This window comes from Mesoplodon bidens, assembly GCF_964165515.1.
Source record: "Mesoplodon bidens genome assembly, chromosome: 16".
Taxonomy (NCBI): domain Eukaryota; kingdom Metazoa; phylum Chordata; class Mammalia; order Artiodactyla; family Ziphiidae; genus Mesoplodon; species Mesoplodon bidens.
This window is the reverse complement of record NC_138173.1, coordinates 54023528-54045706: the sequence shown is the minus strand read 5'-3', so window position 1 is coordinate 54045706 and position 22179 is coordinate 54023528. Positions and strand designations below refer to the sequence as shown.

Here is a 22179-nt window from a genome sequence, read left to right as displayed (position 1 = left end):
GCTTCAAGAATGTTTTCATCTATTAAAAGCAGGCATGAGAAGTGATAGGACCACTTGCTTTAAGTGTGTGAATTTTAACACATTCCACAGCTTCTGATGAATGTTTTGTCTAGTAAGTAACAAAATGCTAAAATATGATTAGGGGTGCATGTGGGATTAGGAGAAAGGTAGAATAGCAGTTATACATTAGAAACTATTAAATGTAAGATGAAAAAACAACCAACGTGCTCTACCATCCTGTCACAAGAGAGAACTTACTGAAACAATGGCCATAAAGTAGTTCATGATGAAACATTCAGCAAATACAAATGTGAAATAGAGGAAATGTTTTGAATTTTTCATGAAACTAAATGTATTAAAGGGAAATTATTGTTCTTTAATCTGAGTTTATTTGATGCATTGTTAAGCATCAAATTTATGGTGAGAGAAAATATTGATTGTTGTGATGTCATAAAACAAAGTAGCTACATAGCAAAATTAATATATTTCAACACTTTATTGGCTACTCCTCAAATTTTAACTTTTATAAAAAATAATATCTGAAGGACATTAACATTGCATCATCTAGGACTTTCCCCTGACATTTCTGTTTGCTAATCTTATTTAGTTTTCCTAGTCGGGAAATATCTTTGCTGACCACTGGTAACCTTTGCCATAAAGGTATGAACATGTACAGGTAGTGGTTCCCCATTAATTTCCAGGCCTTTAATTCAATGACTTCATAATTATGACACAGTTTTTACCAGCCTCAACTACTTAAAGCTATCATGTGGGTAAAATCATGTTTTTATCTATTTCACATATTTGTTAAGAAATTTATATGGGCATTGTGGAGAAAAAAGATGAATTAAATATGCATTTTGCCCTCATGGAAAAATCATTTCCCCTATGGGAAAATCATAAGGAGAGAGATAGACTGGAGTTGGAAGTTATGGGTTTATATCTTTGCTCCACTGCCTACCAGCTGTATGGATTTAAACAATTTACTCATCAACTCTGAGCTGTGATTTCTTCAACTGTAATTCAGTGAAAATAAAATTACACTCTGGTATTCTTTAAAAGGAACATAAAAGTCATTCACTATGCAAATTTATCATATGTCAATAAGAAGGGAATATAACTGATAAGGTAATAAAACAATATATAAAAAACTAAATTTCACAAATATCTGAATTCCATGAAAAATATTATGCTTATCCATAAAATATTATGCTTTTACAGTACATAGAAAATGTGTTAAATTCAGGTAAAATACATGTATATTTAACTACTGTAATTTATAACTCATATTGAAGATAAAATCATATTAGTTTTACCTGAAAAATAAATGTTTAAATTATATAGTTATATCCTAAAATATATTTCAAATAGGTATACATAAAATATATGGTCTCCCTTTAACTCTTGAGATTAATAACGTGGTAAAAAATAACTCTGAACAAGAGTCACTAAATAGACTATTTGGATTTTCTTAACAATTGGCGTTTCTTTACATTCTCATGATTCTTAAAAACACTCTTCTAAGAACAAAATTTTTGGTTTGAAAAAGAAAGCATTATGATGGCTTTCACATTTTTCTATCATTCCAGTTCATTAATTTAACCATGTTAAGAGAGCCTCTTACATGGACTGCATTGCATTAGGAGCTGGTGATAAACTACTGAGTTCCAAGCATTGACTTCAGGAAGTTTAGTGCCCAAAGGAGAAAGAGAGAAGCTTAATAAATAATCACACATAAATAGTAAATTATAAAATGAAGTCTTGTAAAGAAAAGTAACTAATGGGATTCATAACTTAAAGTTTATTTTCAAAACAATCAAGTAATTTTATCACAGGAGGGAGTAAAACAAGTTACTGTAAATCCTCATAATGGTACAACTATCATGAAAATAAGTTTAAAACCATACATCTTCCCTCATTTACTGAAGTGAAAAAGAAAACTAAATCTTCCATTATACAACATGCCACTACATACTGAGTATTTAAGGATAACTGGAAAAAAATTGCTTTTGATAAACGGGAAAAATTCTTCACATTGCCCTCTATCATTTTGAAAAATTTAATGGTAAAATGTTCTAAATATTGCCTAAAAATATTGAATTATTTAATGTATCTGAACAAGTATAAAAATCTGAGATTGCATGTAAAATAAATTGTATGTTTGTATGTGCATTAGTAGTTCAAATATTTAATATTTTGATTTAATAAATGTGCCAAAGACAATGAGAGGATGAACAGGGTGTTCACTAGAAAATGGGACAAAAGAGTATGTTGTAGTCTTAGACCTGGCTCTATTGTGAGCTTGATCCAGTTGTTTAATATCTCCCAGTCCCTTATGCCTTCTAATCTGAGGATGAAATTGCTTGTTTTACCTATATAGAAAGGTTTTCAAAACATTATTTTCAAATAAATGTTGCACTGATAGGCTCTGAATCTACTTGTTTTGTATAATATCAACATGAGTCTCAGTGAATTACAGTGGTCACTAGGTTCCATGGGACCTCTATTTTCATTTGTAGAATAAATTAATATTTTAGACACTTTTTAAAAATGTATATTTCAAAGCCCAAAAGAGAGCTATGCATTGGTTTCCTATTGTTGATGCAACAAATTACTGCAAACTTAGTGGTCTGAACAACATAAATTTATTATCTTGCAGTCTGGAGAACTGAAGTCCAAAATGTATTTAAGTGGGCTGAACTCAAGGTGTCAGCAGGACTGCATCTCTTATGGAGGCTCTAGGAGAAAATCTGTTCCTTGACTTCTCCAGCTTATAGAGGCTGCTTGCCCTTCTTTGGCTTGTGTCCCTCTTCTAGCTTCACAGCCAGAAAATGCATCACTTGAACGTCTGCTTTCATTGTCACATCTCCTACTCTCTCTCTGATCCTCCTACCTTCCTTTGATAAGGACCCTTGTGAATACTTTGATCCTTCCAGATAATCTAGGGTAATTTCCTATTCTTAAGATTTTAACTTAATCACATCTGTAAAGTTCCTTTTGTCATACAAGGTGACATATTTAAATATTCCAGGGAATAGAGCCCAGGCAACTTTGGAAGGCCATTTTCATAGTATAATATCATACAGAACATCATAACAGTCTGGTTATAAGGTAAATAGGTTCTCAGACTTTTTTTGTTGCAAAATCATTTGTCCTTTTCTTTTCCCTGACAATGTTTCTTATTTTTCTGAAAAAATGCTCTGAGCATTTAAAGTGGGGAAAACTTTATTTTTACATCTTTATATCAAGAAATAATGTTGAAAAAATCTAGAAAATTATTTAACAACCGATTAGTTCCCCAATTACCCTGGAATTCTAGTACTAGGTATATTCTCAAGAGAAATATGTATAAATGCTTACAAAAAATGTAACACATGTTCGTAGCAGTATTATTTATAAAAGACCCAACTGGAAAAAAAAAGAGTCCACCAACAATAGAATGGATAAATAAATTGAAGTTTATTCATAAAATGGAATCCTATAGAGCAATGAAAGTTAAGTACCATACTACTGCTATAATAATACAAAGGTAATGTTGAGTCAAAGAAGCCAGAGGCAGAATAATTTTATTATATGATTTTATTTATATAAAGTTTTAAGACATGGAAAACTAATCTGTTTCATTAGGAGTCAGGGACTGCACCTACCTCGGATATATACCCATTATGGTAGGCAGAATAATGATTCCAGAATAATGGTTCCCTCAGAACCTGCAAATATGTTCTACCACATGGCAAAAGGAACTTTACAAATGGAATTAAGATTACAGATGTTATAATAGGAAGATACTGGAATTATCCATTTGGGCACAATCTAATTACATGAGCATTTAAAAGCAGAGGCAGAAGAGGCAGAGAACTTCTTCCAGCCTGAGGTAGAAGAGGGAGCAGCAGAGAGACGAGATAGAAGGGGAAACCACAGATATCTGAAGAATGAGAAGAACTTGGACTGTCATTGCTGACTCTGGAGATAGAGGAAGGGGGCCACAAACCAAGGAATGCCTTCAATTTCTAAAAGCTGAGAATAACCGCAAGCTAACAGCCAGCATAGAAAGGAGGACCTTAATCTCACAACTTCATGAAACTGAATTCTGGCAATAGCCTGCTGAATTTGGAAGTGAAGCAGATATAACTGCAGAGTTTCCAGAAAGCATCGCAGCCAAGCTGACACCATGATTCCATTCTTGTGAGACTCTAAGCAGAGAATCAGTTGAGTTATGCTCTGCCTAGATCCATGTAACTGTGAGATAATAATGGGTGTTCTTTAAGTTTGTGATAACTTGGATTAAGTATAGGAAAATAATATGTTTGTTCTTTATAAGAAAACTAGGCACATAATAAAAATTTACAATATCTGAACATGAAGCAAATTTGAATGAATTTCAAAGGATTAAATTCATAGAGAAAATGTTATCTGACTATAATACAAATGAGATACACATTGGTAACAAAATATAACTAAAGTAACCCATATGTTTATAATTTAAGCAATGTATTTCTAACCATGGAACAAAGAGGAAATCACAAAGGAATATAGAAAAAGTTTGACTAGGTCCCTTGCAGGGTGTAGCTTATGCAGCAAAAAGAGGAAAATTTAAAGCTGTAAATGCTTATATACTCTAGAGAAAATTGCTATGTAAGTGTTTAAGAATGGACTTTTCTGTATTTTCTTTATATATATATATATATATATATATACTTTTTTTTTTGGCCTCACCGTGCGGTATGTGGGAATCTTAGTTCCCGGCCAGGGATCGAACCCACGCCCCCTGAAGTGGAAGTGCGGAGTCTTAACCAATGGACTTCCAGGCAAGTCCCAAGAGTGGACTTTGATAAGGATGTTGATGAAGACATACTGAACAAAGTATATAGAACCCAAATGTTCATCAACAGTGAGTGAATAAATGAATTGTGGTATATTTATTTCAGTAGATTCCTATACAACAGTGGTTCTCAAAATGTGAACCATGCATCCTTGAAAGTTCTGAGACATTTACAGGGGGTCCATGAAATCAAAATTATTTCCATAATACTATTGAGGCATTATTCACCTTTTTCTCTGTATTGGCATTTGCCCTCATGCACAAAAGTAATGCTGGGTATAAAACTGCTGGTGCATTAACACAAGTCAGTGACTTCAAACTGTACTAGTAATCATTAGTCATTGTATTCTTTACTGCCACACATTTGCAGTGCAAAAAAAAAAAATCCAATTGTACTTAAGAATGCTCCTGCTAAAGCTATAACTAATTATGTCATTAAACGTCCACCCTGTAATACTCCTCTTTTTAATGACCTGTGTGACAAAATGGAAAAAAAAAAAGAAAAAACAAACAAACAAAAACCTTTCTATGCCTACTAAAATATGATGATTGTCTGAAGGAAAAATAGCTTGAGTTATCAGCTGAACTAGCCACTTTTTTCATGGAACAAACTTTTTATTTGAAAGAATGATTAACAGATAAACTGTGGTTAGTCACACTTAGGCATTTGGTATCTATTTCCCCCCTGCCCCTCTGAAAAATATGAACCTGACTTGTTATTTCAAGGAAAACAACTGACAGGATTTGCTGTCAGCGATGAAGCCTGAGTTTTCAAGTAAAAAATTAGAATTTTGGAAAACTTCAATCCACCACTGTAAGCTTTAGAGCTTCCCCAAGTTTAAAGATTTTTCTAGTGCGATCAATAGAAATAAAAATAAATGTGATTTTTAACTATTTTATAATGAAGTGTATCAATATTTGGAAGATCTCTCTAACTCAGTGAACCAATGTATTTCAAATGACCAATGCATGCATAATGTTAAAAAATGCATTAGTAAATATAATCTATTGCAAGGACAAGGTGAACCAAAGGACTTTAATGTTACAGAGTGCAAAAAAATTAGCTGATATGGTTTGAATTCAACATTGTAACTAGTCAAGTTTTTATGTAGTATCAAAGAAGAATAACCACTTTTACAAGCAAAAGCTATTAGAATACTCTTCCCTTTTACAACTAAATATCTAAGTGAGGTCAGGGTTCTTCATACTCATCAAACAAAATAACATATTGCAATATATTCAATAAAGAAACAGATATGATAGTCTAGCTACTTTCTACTAATGGGACAGGCATTAAAGAGATTTGCAAAAATAAAGCACAGTGTATTCTTCTCGTTTTTTGTTTTGGAAAAGATAGTTATTTAATACTAAAATATTATTTATGTCAACACATAATGGATTTATTCTGGATATTTTTAAATGATATTACTAATGCACATTTTAAAATGTTTCTCAGTTTAAACGTAAATAGCATAAATATTGATAGATCTAGCCTGTAATATCTTTTTGGGGTTCTTAATAAATTTTTAGAGTAAGTAGGCCTGAGACAAATGAAAACTACTGCTATTAAGAAATAAAAATATTTGATAATTTCAGTACAGACTAATTCTACCTATATAATGTTGGGCAAAAATAGCAAGTATATTAAAAAATAATATAACTCCATTGTATAAAATTCTCAATCCTTAATCTCATATTAAGAATAAAAAATGAGAAAGTTACATAGTGGGCAATTCATAGAAAATTTTTAAAATTATTCATCTTCATTAGTTTTATAAAAATTATATCCAATGAATGTGCTTTTTCTTATTTTTAATTTTTCTTTCCTGCTTTATTAAGTGTCAATTGTAAATTATATTTTATATAATCGAGCTTATCATATGCAATAATTTATTAGCAAAATAAGTAGTAAATTATGGGCAAAAATATCAGACAAATATTTGTTATGTAAACTTATGCATTATTAACCTAAAATAATTTGCAACTGTTAATTTTAATAGAACTTCCTGGAATCTGATAAAACAAAATCACTTCTCACATGTAGACATTTTACTTTCAAGATTTCATATTTAGATAATATCTCTTCCTTTAATATTAAATTTCATTAAATATTTCCCACTCATATATATTTTAAACTGTCAGGAAAATTCAACAAAAATGTCTTCTAAGTGTTATTAAAATCAACAGTTAAAATATGCACAGACCCATAATCTCATAACTTACTTCCCAAAGTTTGAATTGATCAATATTTTCATATGGATGATATATGGGATAGACATGATAAACAGTAATAGCACGCACACATAAATAAACATATTTTTATATACTTATGGCAATTGCTTTCGATGAGTGACATGTTCTAATCAACATGTCATAAATTAATTCACACCACACACACTCACAAAGCTTAGGGATTTGATAAAATGACTTTTAATACTCTTTCAACTCTATTAGGAAAAATGTCTATAGCTAATAATTAATTCTGTTTATGTTTCAGGTTAACAGGATTCCATCTGCCACCACCAGTGACAAGTACCAAATCTGTGTTCTCACTACGTTTGACCAGTGATTTTGCAGTTAGTGCTCATGGATTTAAAGTATACTATGAAGGTAAGTGATGATAATATAAAAGGCCCACTGCCCAGTTCAATGTAGTAAAACCAAAATTCTCCAGGGTAAAAATAGAAGAAAAATCACCAGGACAGACGTTATAGTTCATCCTGCTATATCAAATCTTATACCAAGATTCATCTTCTCAATAATCATCAATATATAATAAAAAGCTAGACTTAGTAGGCTTTAATGTTTCATTGCAGTGTGCCTAGACAGAGGAAAATCTTGCCCTTAAATCTTCTTAGGAGATGAGACCATGGCATCTTTATAGGTTTAAATCTTAATAAAAGGGAACAGAATCTGAGAGTAAAAGGAAACTAGGTCTGATTTGAGATTCAGGCATCACAGACTCCATCCTATTCTCCTCTGTTCTCTGCCTCTCTGCCATAAAATAAACTGGTCATTTGTGTTCTCTGCAAGTTAGAATAAAGAGAAAATTCTATGAAGAGACACGAGTTGACATTTTTCATTTTGAACCAGTATTTCCAGGCCCACAGATCCATAATACCTTAACCACAAAGAGGAAAATAAAGAAGCACTTGAAACTGATGTTTTTTATCTGGAAGTTTGCTACAGGCTCACTTAGTATCAAAACCTGAACTTATTGGAGGTCATTTATAATCTTTATTTATCCCACATAGTGTGGGTACTCATGTTCCACTATACAATTATTGTTTGATAACTGGGTGACACCACAGGCCTGGCTGATGGTGTTAAAAATGTACAGAATCTGTATTGTTTTCTTTTTTTAAAGTGTAAAAAAATCTGAAGGTAAAAATAACCTGTTCTCAAGTGCTTCTTATTGAGGTCATGTAGTTGTAATTTCTTCTCTATGTGACTTGACAATAAAATCTCACCTAGTTTAGGGAGTGGTCCCTTCCTTACCCATAGGAATAGCATAACAGAATTCGACTCGCCTCCCCAGGACCATATTACCAGAACGCACCACACCACATCTAACATCATGATAAGAGATATACAAATACAGTAGCAGGGGTGGTTACTTTCTAAAGCACATAATAATTCAATATATAATATGTTTAAAGAGCACACTAGAAAACAATCATATATAAAATAGAATTGCTTTAGTATACAGGTTAACAGTTTGCATGTTGGGAAAGTTTTAAACTGAAAGTTTCATCTAGTGCTTTCTCCCTAGGAAAAAAATACCTGCTAGCAAACTGTTGCGTAAAAATATTTTATCTTTTTTAATATTCTTAGTAATGCCATATCACAGCAGTTTTGAACGCTATTTTCTACCTAATACATTTCTGAACTGTGTCTTTCTCTAGCAGGGGAGGATGCATTCCAAGACTTATTTTCCTCCATTGTGATAGTGATAATCATTATTTTTGAAGGTACTTTCACAATAGTTGAATATTTTTATCTTGGCAACTTAATTCATAGTTTAAAACACTACAAACACAAAGGTTTAATTTTAAGCATAATTTTGGCAATATTGGATGAGTTAGTAATACAATAGTTTTCTGTTAAAGGCTCCATAATAGAGAACTTGTGCTCTGTTCATCAAAGTATAAAGATATTTTAGGTTAGTTTATTCTTTCAGCAAATACTAAGTATACTGAAATTGTAGGAACTTGGAAGATGTATTATAATATTGCCATACTTTCTGGTTTGACTGTCAAGTTTCATGAAATACTGTCAAAAATATTTTCATAGCTCTCCATTGTTTCTACATATAAAACATTAAATTTCTGTCTTTTCTGCTTCAGTGAAAATGGATTCATATATCTTCATGATATTTCAATGTATGTTTGGGAGATCCTGACTTAAAATGTAAGGTACTAGGCAGCTGGGTAGTACTGAGGGATTGGTCATCATCCTGCAGAACATCTTCAGGTATTGATTTGTGATGGGTATCTTCTACCATGTATATTAGTTTTCTATGGCTACCATAGCAAACAACCACAAATTTAGCAGCAAAACAACAAAAATATATTATCTCACAGTTCTGTAGCTGAAAAGTCCTGGTCGTCTCTGCTAGTCCTCTGCTCAGAGTTTCATAAGGCTGAAATAAAAATGTCAGCTGGTTAGGCTTTTATCAGAAGGCTCTGGAAAATATCTATTGCCCACCGTTTCTAGAGGCCTCTCTCTTCCTTGCATGTATGACCTACATTTGTGAGCTAGCCACAGGTGAAATGAATCCTTCTCATACTTGAAATCTCTCTGATGTTCCCTTTTTAGTGCATCTCTCTACTACCTTCTTTTCCCACACATCTCTGACTTCAGCTGGAGAAATTTCTTAGTTTCTAAGGGCCTATGTCATTAGATTAGCCTTGATTATCCATGTAGACCCAATCTCCCCAAGTTAAAGTCCTTAAGCATAATTACACATGCAAAGTCCTCTTTGCGAGGTAATATGATATATTCACAGGTTCCAGGGATTCTGGGGTGTGTGTGTAGGCATGTGGGTTAGGCTTCATTAGTCCTACCACACCATGTGCAACACTATGCAATATTTTACAGAGGGAGTAGCTACAAGAATTTATTTATTTAACCACAGCCAATAACACTGTCAAGGCCAACTGGTGTATTGTGCAGTTCAGAAAACTTAGTTTGAAATTTCAAAGCCTGTCCTCTAAATTTGCACCTGTATTTTTGTTTGTTTTGTTTTGTTTTGTTTGCAGGATGAACCTAATGTCTGAATCTCCTTTATTTTCATTTCATCTCCCTCCATATAATCACTTATTAATTATTTTCTTTATTTTTTAAAGTTTCCTGAGACTTTGTCCTGTGTACTAGAATTTATGAGATCTCTATTTATTAGTGATATTTGTGCATTTTTCTGTGTTTCTCAAACTGCCAATAGTGGGCCAAATGTATCAGAATCATCTGGAGAATTTGCTAAAGTGTAGAATTCTTGGCCCCAGTTACAATCCTGAATCAGACTGTGGAGTGAAGCCGTAGAATATGCATTGCAATTCCAATTGCAAATCCAATGTAGAATAATTGATAAATGTACATCATCTGTGATCTTCACAGACCTTCTTTGTTGTTACAAACTTCTGCTGTCTTACTTTAGCCCATATACTTTAAAACTGTGGAGGGTGATGTCCCCGTCTCACAAATTTTGATTGAGTTTCAGAGCTCTTAACCATTTATCAGAAATGCTTTTAAACTTCTTGAAGTTGAAGCTGCGAGGTGTTAAATTTCTGTGGAAAATTTTCCCCATTAATATCTAGCTGCATATATTTTTATTTTTCCTCATTATTGTCTATCATACACTTGAATTTCTTGTCACTGTTTCTCAAAATTTGTTTCATAGAACTTTGTTTTCATATGTTTCTTAAGATTTATAAAAAGAAATGAGTAGTGTTCTGTGAAACAAGTTGGAAAAACACTAGTGTATACTAAGTTGAATAGTCATATAACCATCTTTCAAAATTTGATTAGGATAAAACTGGTACCTTCTGTATTCTGTGGAGCACACAATGGAAATGCTCTTTTGTCTTTTCAGATCTGCCAAACAGAATTCAAAATATATTCTAGCTTCTGCTAAAAGTTATTTTGTATAATGGACTCCTTTCACATTTTACTTTCAAAGCTATGTAATCATTCTTTATAGGTGCAAGATCATAAAGATATACCATGGACTATCTTATCATTTTAGAATTGTTTATTGTAGAAAGTAATATAATCCAAGCATATAGTGGATTATATACATATTACATGTAATCATTAAATATTATTATATATTATATGAATTGGTTAGCGTAATGTCTAGGAAAATCTCAATGAATAATTTCAGTATGTATCAGTGATCCTTCAATGATCAGAAACAGACATAAAAATAAAAAGTCTTGAAAATCGCTTCAAACTCAAGGTAGCTATTATGCCCTAATGATTATTGATGTGTATGACTAAGTAATTAAGATATTACAGGGACAACAGTCTCAGTTTTAGCAAATTTGCTGTTCAGTCATTTTCACATTTTAATTAAGAAACATAAAAATTTGTTTAATAACAGTATTACTACTAGGTAACATTTATTGAGTGATTTCTTTGTGTCAATCACAGTGCTAAACATTTTACATGGATTTTTCTCACCCTAGAAAATTATATGAAAAATTGTAATGAGCAAGAATTTAATAAAGCACTAACCTTAATGTAAAAATATGTTTAAGTACCCTAGAGATGTAAACTGTATATATTTTAGAGACTTATTCTATACCTAACTACAAACTAATTCCATTATAAATATATATGACCACATAAAAGTTAGTGCAAACGAGCATTACAAAAGAATTACTGATAATGCTGTGTATAAAACAATATGAAATATAAAAGCTGAAATATATTTTTGTGTATATTACATGTGACCTATATATTCTGTGTCCTTTTTAAACACTTGACATACAGAAGAATGTTTATACTATTTACTATTCTATTTTAGCTATCCATCACACGTTTATCAAAAGTTTTCACTTGAGAATGTCAAATGACTTGTGATTTTTAATTTTAGGTGTTAATTTTTATTCCTAAGCTTTATAAATTTAAACTGCAGTACCATGAACTTTAATGGAGAGATTACAATTTAGAATGAAGTCAGTTATGCTTCTAGCAAGACAGCTGAATTGTAGCAAGAGAAATTTATGTAATAAAATTATATGTATTAGTTTTCTATCAATGAAGGTAGGTTAGGTTCATAAAAGAAGTTAATGGATCTTTACCTTTCTTCTAAGAATAAATGAGAGATATCATATTTTTAAAACATAATACAAGGAAATGTAATACGTGCAGAGACTTTTTTCTGGTCTCTCGATCAAATTCAAATATTTTGCCTTTAGGGTTCCATAGCGTCTGGCTACTTAGGTATTAAAACATCTTAATCCATGGCCTGTCCCGCCTCCCCCAACTTTATTTACTTTGGGTAACTTCCTGCCCTGAAATTCGGATTGAGCCGCAGGCAGAGGATGAGATTATCCTCCTACCTCCACTCCCACTACTGGTGCCATCCCTGTGCTCCAGCTTTTCTTGGCTTCATTAGCCACCAATGGACAGGGGCAGGAGCAGGAGGTAGAGCTGGTACCAGGGAACTAGGATGAGATCCTGTCTCTGTCATTTCCCCTTTGTAGCATTTCCCTTTGGTATCTGGTCCTCCCTTGTTCCCCAGGGTCTAGCCTGGTGGTCTTGTTTTCCACTGCTCCTCCAGTGGTCTTTGCCTGTTTGGTCTGACACTATGGAAGACAATTTCTCAGGTGGCCTTGATCTCCATGGCACAGTCTTCTGGGTGTTCCATTCTTCATGGCTAGATTCATTGGAGGTTCTAGCTCTGGAATTTTTATCACTGGGAATCTGGCCCTTGGATGGTTTAGTCTTCCGGAGATCTAGGCCACCATACTCTGCCCAAGTCCCATCACAGATGACATGGTCCTCTGAGATGTCCCATTCTTGTGAACTAACTCTTTGGCGATCAGGCTCTGTTTGGTCTGGCCGTCTGGGAGACTTGTCTTCAATGTTTAGGTCCTCACGGAGTGTGAGTAGCTGTGTCCTGGCCTTTCTGGAACATTAGCCCTAGGTTTGAGGACTTTGGGGGTCTGGCCCTCCAGAAGATTTGTCAGCTGCAGGCAGGTCCCTCCAAATGTCTGTTCACCACAGTCTGGCTCTTTGGTGCACCTCTTTCCTATGGCCTAGTTATCTGATGGTGTGGGCAGCTGTTCATGGGACCCTGTACTTGGCCCCAGCAGTGGTTTTGTCTGTAGTGGCCAGTGACCATCTATCTAAGTCATGAGTGCCCTCTCTCTCTTGTATTTATTTATTTAATTGAAGCATAGTTGATTTACAATATTATATTAGTTTCAGGTATACGACTTAGTGATTCAATATTTTTATAGAATATATTCCACTTAAAGTTACACTGGCTATATTCTCTCCCTTTTAAATTGTTCAAAATCCCAATCTAGAGAATTACAAAAATCAGACTTTTCCTTAAATATCATCTATAGAATGGAGTTAAAAGTCACAACGTTATAATGAATATGTGGATTTGGCTGGGTATACACAAAATTTTATTAATTCTCAAGTTTACATCTATTATCCAGGAAGATATACATTTTCATTGTACTCACAACAAAACTTGAATAGTATTCTCAATACTATGAATGCTTTTCGACATTAAGCAATAACATTAAAAAAAGCAACATTTTAAACATTTCCCATTTCTGCACAGTGTAGCACATACAACCTGTACAACAACAGATCTCCAGCCTTATTTCCTCATCATTTGCCTCAATTCATGAAATGGTCACATGAACATATATTAAATTTCTACATATACTATGGTATTTAAATTGTTCTACCTTACATCTCCAGTTCTCCTGCTGAGTACACCTGTACAATGTATTGTTATTTTTTGCTCATGCTAGGCTCTGAGAAGTTTGAGGGTATAGAACCTGTTTTACTTGTTTTGTAAATTGTGCCCTATTTCAGCACATTCCTGGCACATTGCAAGAACTTAATAGATGCTTGTTACATTCAAGTAATAAATAGGAATATCTAATACTTTGATCAGGAAAGATTTAATACATCTCCCACTTACAAAGATTTAAAACTCCAGTGAATATGTTAAAAGGCAGTAACCACAGATATTTACATTAAATGAACAAGGTTTAGGAAAAATTTTGGTCTTTTATTTGAGAAAAGCCACAAATTATACTTAAAATTATTTTTACTTTTTATAGATATTTTCTTTACTTTAAAATCTTTACTTTCTTGAAGTAAATAGCTTCTTTATGAAGCACTTTAAACATACAAAATTGCCCATATGGCATATAGAGAAAAATAAGCTGAATATAAAAAAAATGTTAAAGCCAGTGACATATGACCTACTTAATCTTTGTGCTTCACATGGAGAAGATGGGTTGGAATTCAAGATTGTATTTTATTCTCCAGAAGTAGGATGATTAAACACAGTATGTAATCTCATTTCACACTAAATTTCCTTCTTTTATATATGTTGCTAAATGTGTCATATCTGTCAACCGCTATATTTTATCATTTTTATATGAGTGCTAGAATGAAGTTTAATTGAGACAGTGATTAATGTAAGATTCTAATTATATGTCAAAGATTTTTTTGTGTTTTGTACACTCAAAGACTATACATTGTGATAAATTGTTATAATTGATAACATACAACTCGTGGTTTAAAAGAGAACTATACTATGAGTTTGGTTAAGGAATGAATTTGTGGATTTATCTTGATTCCCTCTTAACAAAATGTAGTAAATTAGCAAAATATAAATTTATGTTTTTTATTTGACTATAAGTGTGATGGCATATCACAGAAAATTAAATTTGAAATGGTTTCTTCCTTATAAAATAATTATGCTTTTTAACAGAGCACCATTTAATATGATTAAGAAATAAACATAGGTAAAATAAAATGTGCAAATCAAATATTTCAATGGGAAAAATAAACAACATCAATCATTTTCATTCAATGGGTATATGTACTGTATTAGATAAAATTATTTTTCTGCATGGAGAAATAATTACATCATCAAATCCCATTTTCACTACTTGTTACACAAGTCTCTGCTTTAAAATGGATTTTTCATAATTTTCCCCATACCACATAAGACAATGTAGTTTATCCCAATAAAAATTATACTTTTCCTATATAGTGTGATATATTGTCTAGAATATTCTTTAGGTTTTGTATACTCTTTAATATAAATTGACCTCAAGGCGCTGGTTGTTGGACTCTTAGTATTATTCAGAGAAATAAATGTTATTGCTCCTATCTAATTATTAAATCAATGATATTTCCAATTATGTAGTTAAAATTATTGAATATTTCTAAATAATTTTCTTCATATTCATTTGCATTTACAATAATTATTCTGGTTATCTGCCATCTTTGAAAGCACTTATCAATACTTTTTGTCCTTACACCATGCTTCCAACTGAAGACTTTATTTCTCATTTTACAGCATGTTCTTTTGGTCATAATTGTCAAACACTAGCCATCACTTGCTATGTTTCATACAATATTTCATTGTGCTTTTCTGTGTAGATATAGCATAGCATTTGCTTCTCATAATGATATTTAAAGGAATTTTTCCACAAAAGGATCCTTCCCATCTGTATTGGTTTTGTATTGCTGTATAACAAAATTACCACCATTTCGTGGACTAACACAACACAAATTATAATCTCATAGTGCTATAGATTAAAAGTTTGGCAGGGGTCAGCTGGGTTCTTAGCTCAGATCTCACAAGTCTGCTGTCAGGGTGTTGGCTAGCACTGTGATTAAGGCCAGGGTCCTATTCCAAGCTTACTGGTTGCTGGTAGAATTTATTTCCTTAGCAGTCGTATGACTGAGGTCCCTATTTTCTTGCCAGTGATAGATCAGGGATTTTTCATAGTTTTAATAGGCTGCTTGTGGTTCCTTACCATCCTCCTCACCCAAAGGCAGTTCAAAACTTTTCAGCTTAGCTACAGTACTTCTCTCAGACTTTCTACTTGGCTTACAAGGAGGGCTATGTAGTATAACATAATCACAGGACCGACTGTCCCATCACCACTGCCATATAGTGTAACCTAATGAAGGAGGCAACTATTCCATCATATCCATAGGTCCCACCTGTATTCATGGGAGGGGGTTGGAAATCTTGGAGCCCATCTTAGAATTCTGCCTAGCATATCCTGTTGAGTGACTCATTTAGGCAATAGTTCAAAACAGGATAGAAAATACAGGAAGAGAAAGAACAGAAGGTTAGAAGATGTGTTTTATTATTTATCACCCTAAGCAGAACTATCTTTACCTGAAAAGAGATATAGTTAATATATTCTTTATATTTTTTCTCCTTACTTTGGTAAACTGATTTCTTTTAGGTTAGTAAGTAGCACATTTTTATATTCTATTGCATAAGTTCAATTCAATTATAATAGGACAGTGTGCTTCAGATGCTTATTTTTTAAGATGATCACAATTTAATATGAATTTATTTTTAATATAGCATATTTTTTTTCTTAGTAAGAAATATAGGGTAATGGAAAAAAAATTTACAAGACCTAATATTTAAGGCTGACTATCACTCAGATGCTCTGAGGCTCAGTCCTTCATAATACAAGGAATACAATACTGATTCTACAAGGTTGTTTTGAAGATCAAGGAAGTTAATGATGAAACATTCAAAGCGCAGCACCTGATATATAAGCAACATTCAATAAATGTTAGCTAGTATCTTTGCTGTTCTACCATATATATTCAATATTATATATTGGTAATATTGATATATATTCATATATATTATAATGTTTGGTCATGTCATATAAACTCTGAATTTCCATTTTCTCAAAAGAAACAATATACCTAGCTATTTGTTTTGTCTTTCTTAGAGTGTTGTTCAAATAAGAAGATGGCTGTGACAATTTACCCATATGTTATTTCAGCCAGATGAGTTAGGGAGCAGCAAGCACCCTTAGATAGGGTTTCCCAGGAATCACAGTGCTGTCAATGGGGTGATCCATTTTCAGCTTGAAACAAGGGAAGAAATGACAGTTTTCACATATGCACAGACATGTGCAATGCTCTTCCAGGGACAAAACTCAAAACCCTGACAGAGTCTAAGAGAAGTAATCCACTCGAGTTGCAGCTCTGAGCTAACACGTCAGTGCTAGAGACAGAACTGGAGCATGATGAGGCATTCATTGCAATCGACTTGGAAAGAGGGTGAAATGGAAGAATGCCAAGTTTAGAATGGAAATTAATTGAATAAAACTTGTTACCTAAATATAGTCCTTTAAGCAAGTGCATAAACAAAAACTCATAAAAAAATTATGGATAATTATAAGGGCTCTGAAGCAAAGAACAAACATCTTCTTAAAGACATTGTGGCTAAAAGAGATAATACACAGAACTGAAAGTAACAAACTGCAAACTTTTGGTCATTTTGATTAAGTATAATTATTTTTTTCCTAGTGACAAAGAAATAACAGAAACTACTGATCCATCTTTAAAAAAAAACTTATAGTTCTATGTATGTACATATTGTTAAGAACAGTGATGATTCTGACATTTTACCCTATTCGAAAGTTAACGAGTTAGCCTGCCAGTTTCAGGGATGCTGGCAGAAGACAGAAAACTACTGAGTCAGGGACAAAGGACTATATTACATACAGCAATAGAAATAGAGTATCAGCAATTATTCAGGTGCCCAGAGCCTCAGTTCTCAACAGTGCAATGAGAAGAGGGCCAGGTGATGCCCACACATACAGGAGAGAAACTCTTAACTTAGGGAAACAGGATCTTTTATAATAGATAGTAAGTAAACAGGACCTTTGCTCTGGAGGAAGATAGTATTTCCATATTGCTGCTGGACAAAGAATCACTACCTCTCCTTATAGGATGTGGAAAACATGAGAGGCACCTGGATAATTGTTTCCCAACACATGCACAGAGTGTTCTACCACCACAGCATCTGGATTCAATAAATGTTAGACAATTTTCAATCACTTTTAAAAATTCCAAATGAAAGTTACCTTTAAGAATTATTATATGAAGATCCTCATATGGGTAGATGCTAATCTAAAAGTTTCAACACTTTTATCAGCTATATATAGTATATTTTTAAAAGCATTTAATAAGCTACAACATTCTATATATACTTTTGGATAATTTTGTAAATATCATCTGAAAATAATGAGTGCTCTTTCTTTTCTTCCTTCTTTTCCATCCTGTAAGGGGTGTTTGTTGAACTCTCTTTCAGTAGTGTGGGATATATCTCCTCCATCACGATTTCAAAAGGATTTATCCAACTACATTTATTTGTACAATCAGTCTACCATTTTGTCTTTTTGTACTATTTTTTGTTTGTTTTATACTAGGGTAATACTTGTTCATATTATGCACTGAGTACATTTTCCTAATACAGTTATCACAACATAAATCCCAGATGACTATAAATAATTAAATTTTGAAATGAAAATGTATAGTCCATGAAGACATATAGCAGAATATTACCAGCTCATGGGAGAGGAAAGCTTTCAAACTGCAAAGGCCAAAAGGAAAATATGGCATTAAGGAAAAGATTGATTGATAGATTGGACTAAATAAAATGTGAAAGCTGCTGTATAATAATAAAATAAAAAGCCACTTTTATGTTAAAAGGCAAAAGAAAATATGGATTTAAAATCTGAAATCTGTAAGATAAAAATTTATATTATATTTATATAATATAAATAAGTATACTTATTATATTTATATAATATAAATACTATTGTCTCTGATAGAAAAATTGTCAAAGATATTAATTGAAAATTTACTAAAAAAATTAAAATACCCGAGTATATGAATAAAGGACTTCAATTTAACATAAATTTATCATTAATACTAATCTTATGCTTTGAAATATTTTTGGCTTGTGGATAGGGAAAAATGACAAAAGGATTTTCTTGAACTTAGTAGCCATGAAAAAGAAATATGAGATGAGACCAAAGTAATTAAAAAAGTGTATGTGTTCAGATTAGAGATTTATCAAATGAAATCTTTCAGATATGAGTTGATGTATTAAAAGAGAATTTATCTATATGAACTTCTGTTTATGAATTGGGGAAAGATACAAGTTATGGAAGCAACTGATTTATACGGAATACTATGGAAACTTATAATGTTCAAAGGTTCCACATTATTAACTTAAGGAGTTAGTCTGTTAGATTACATTTCAATTTTGTAAATGTGAAAATTATGGCCATATATTATTTCATTTTGCTCTCGAGTCAAGCTGATATAATTTCATTTATAGTGGAAAATAAGTAACACAATATCAGTAACACAAACTTTATATATTTCTAATAAACCATGTATGTCATTTTATCAGCAGTTGTTTACAAGACACAAATACATTTAGCACGTGAACTAAATTCTGTGAGGGAGGTTTACTTAAAATTTGTATTATTTTTGCTTGTTTGATAATAACATTATCATTTTAGATACCCAATCTGCATCTGAAATTGATAAATAAAAGTCACCATAGTAAGTGACCAGGTCCTCCTGCTTTTAACTTCTAGATACTGATGTGCCACAGGACTCAGTCTTTGGCCTTCATCTCTACACTCATGCTCTATGTGGGCTAATCTCCTCCAGTGTCTGAAAGAAACATGGATACACTGAACATATCTATGATTTAGCTATTGCTATAGGACAATCACAAAGCCTCAGGGGGATGCAAAATTAATATTTATTGTTCAAGCTTATGAGGGGTTGGCTCTGTCACACTGGTAATCTCGGATGGACTCACTCACGTTTCTGCTTAGTGGCTAATCTGGCTGACCTCATCTGGGACAACATGAGGTGATTTGGCAATACTCAAGTGTCTCATCCACTAACAGGATATTTTAGGTATGTTCTCGTGCCCATACCCAAGATGCAAACATGAGAAAAATGGAAATGCAAAAGCACTTTTAAAATCTCTGCTTGATTTGGTCTGCTAACTTCCCATTGGCTAAGGGAAATCACATAAACAAGCCAAGGTTCAGACAACAGGACCATGACAACATATGGCAGAGGGCATGCGTAAAAGGGAGATGGGATAAAAAAAAATGGTGGCAATTTTGCAATTATTTTACTATAATTTTCCATCATATTTTCCAACCTGATTATCTTCACTAAATTCCAAATTGTCTCATCCCCATGTCTTTCTCAACAAAATGGCAATGCAATTCATTCAACTGTTCAGGTCCAAAAACTTTGGGGTCACGCTTTATTCCTTTCTTGTTCTAGCAACTTACATCTAATTCAAAGGCAAATATTGAATCGAAATATGTCTTGAATCTTACCATTTCTCACCATCTTTACTACTACTACTACCCTAGAGTCCTAACAACTATCATCTCTCCCTGGATTTAACTAGACTACTACATTAGGCTCCTGTCTGCTTTCCTAGCTTTCTCTCTTGCCTTCCCAATACCTGTGTATTCTTCAGTAATAGTCCTTAATACTTCCTTGCACAACAACTTTTTGTGACACTTCTGTTTATATCCAATTGTCAGATTATAGTCACATGAAACTTGGCTGCACTGGGGGCTGGGAAATGCGGTCTTTTATTCAAGATGTTAATATGTCCAGCTAAAAATTGTATTGCTATGAATGAAAGGGATAGAAGCTAATAAGGAACAATTAGAAGTTTCTGCCAGTGTCAGAATAAGAAACAGTACATATTCTTTATTCCCCATAAATGGCTATGCATAGTTTAGTTCAACATATCACACAGGTGTTTTGTCTATTCTCGTTTTTTTTCCTACTAGTATTTTTGTTCTTCCAGTTTTATTGAGATATAACTGACATGCAGTACTGAATAAGTTTAAGCATAATGATTTGACTTACATACAACATGAAATGATTACCACAAGTTTAGCGAACTCATATAGATATAAAATTTCAAAAATAGAAAAAAGTAATTTTTCCTTTTCATGAGAACTCCTAGGGTTTACTCTTTTAACAACTTTCATATATAACATACAGCTGTGTTAATTATAACAATCATGTTGTACAGTACATCCTTAGTGCTTATTTATCTTATACTGGAAGTCTGTACCTTTTATTCATCCAATTCCTCCTCCCACACCTCCTGCCTCTAGTGACCACAAGTCTGAACTCTCTCTGTAAGTTTGTTGAAACAGCACATATTCTTGTTTAATATCCGTTTATAAAGGTAAAAATGTTGTGGTTCTACCAATAAAAAAGGCATGGGACACAGTCTTATCTATTTACTAATGCCTTCCAAAACACATCTTATAAGCACCTATCATGTTCTAGACATTATATTAGGTGTTAGAAAACCTTTAATATGGCTCTCAGGATGCTTACGATTTGGTGGAGAAAAAGAAATAAAAGCAACTAATATCCTAACAATTTACAAAAGTATTTAAATCCTTTTATATTGACACAAACTAATTTGGTCAGATAAATATTATCATTCTTATCTACAGATAAAGAAAAACAACATGATTGACTTACAGATAGCAATATGCTGGAGCCGGCTCAGAGGGCATCAGGAGAGCAAATTGCGCAATGTGAATTCTCTTCCCAACTCAGCATCTGGTGACTTCATGTTGATACCTTGAAAATGGCTATGCTTGGAGTACTTACATAATGGAAATCAGCAAAATTTTAAAAGCACGCTTTTTTGTTTTTTGTTTTCCAGAACACTAGTTGTTAAACATTTACCAGCCCAAGGCAGTAATTGGCACGCAAACTACTGGAACTAAGGCCTCATTCTTTACATCGCTTTTACGTTGTTGAAAGCACGGCTTTCCAGGCTTTATGAGAACCACCTGGAGATCTTGTTAAGCAGCTGATTCTTATTTCAAACGTTTGCTGGGGCTCAGGATCCCACATTTCTAACAGAATCTTGTTGATACCAATCCTGTTAACCCACAAAACACAAACTACATGATGCAACATTTTTCTTACTTTTCAAAAAAATTTTCAATGTCAGTTTGGCCATGATGTTATTTCAAACTATCATTATTTAGTCATACTTTGGTGGTTTCAATAGGAGGTGAAATTTGTTGCAGCTAAACTATCCTACGTTTCCTCCTGTAATATGGTAGAAATTGATGTCAATCACTTTTCATTGTTAGAAATAAAAATCAGGTGAAGAGGGCGTTTCTGCACTCTACCTTGTTAGTCTTACATTTTGTTATTAGGAAGCAGTCTTATTCTACAAATTACAAAGTTCCATATTTCCAGTTGTCAACTTCTGGAAGCAATGAGTT

General features: G+C 32.9%; 1 protein-coding gene across 3 annotated transcripts in view; it reads left to right on the top strand.

Moving 5' to 3' along the window:
* CSMD3 (CUB and Sushi multiple domains 3) overlaps nt 1-22179 on the top strand; it is a gene marked incomplete at both ends in the record, with an annotated part of 1095706 nt that overhangs the window by 157907 nt on the left and 915620 nt on the right. For all 3 annotated transcript variants that reach the window (XM_081258479.1, XM_081258478.1, XM_081258477.1), the window contains one exon: nt 7320-7432. In XM_081258479.1, coding sequence (XP_081114605.1) covers nt 7320-7432 — 113 coding nt within the window. The remainder of the gene's footprint in view (nt 1-7319; nt 7433-22179) is intronic.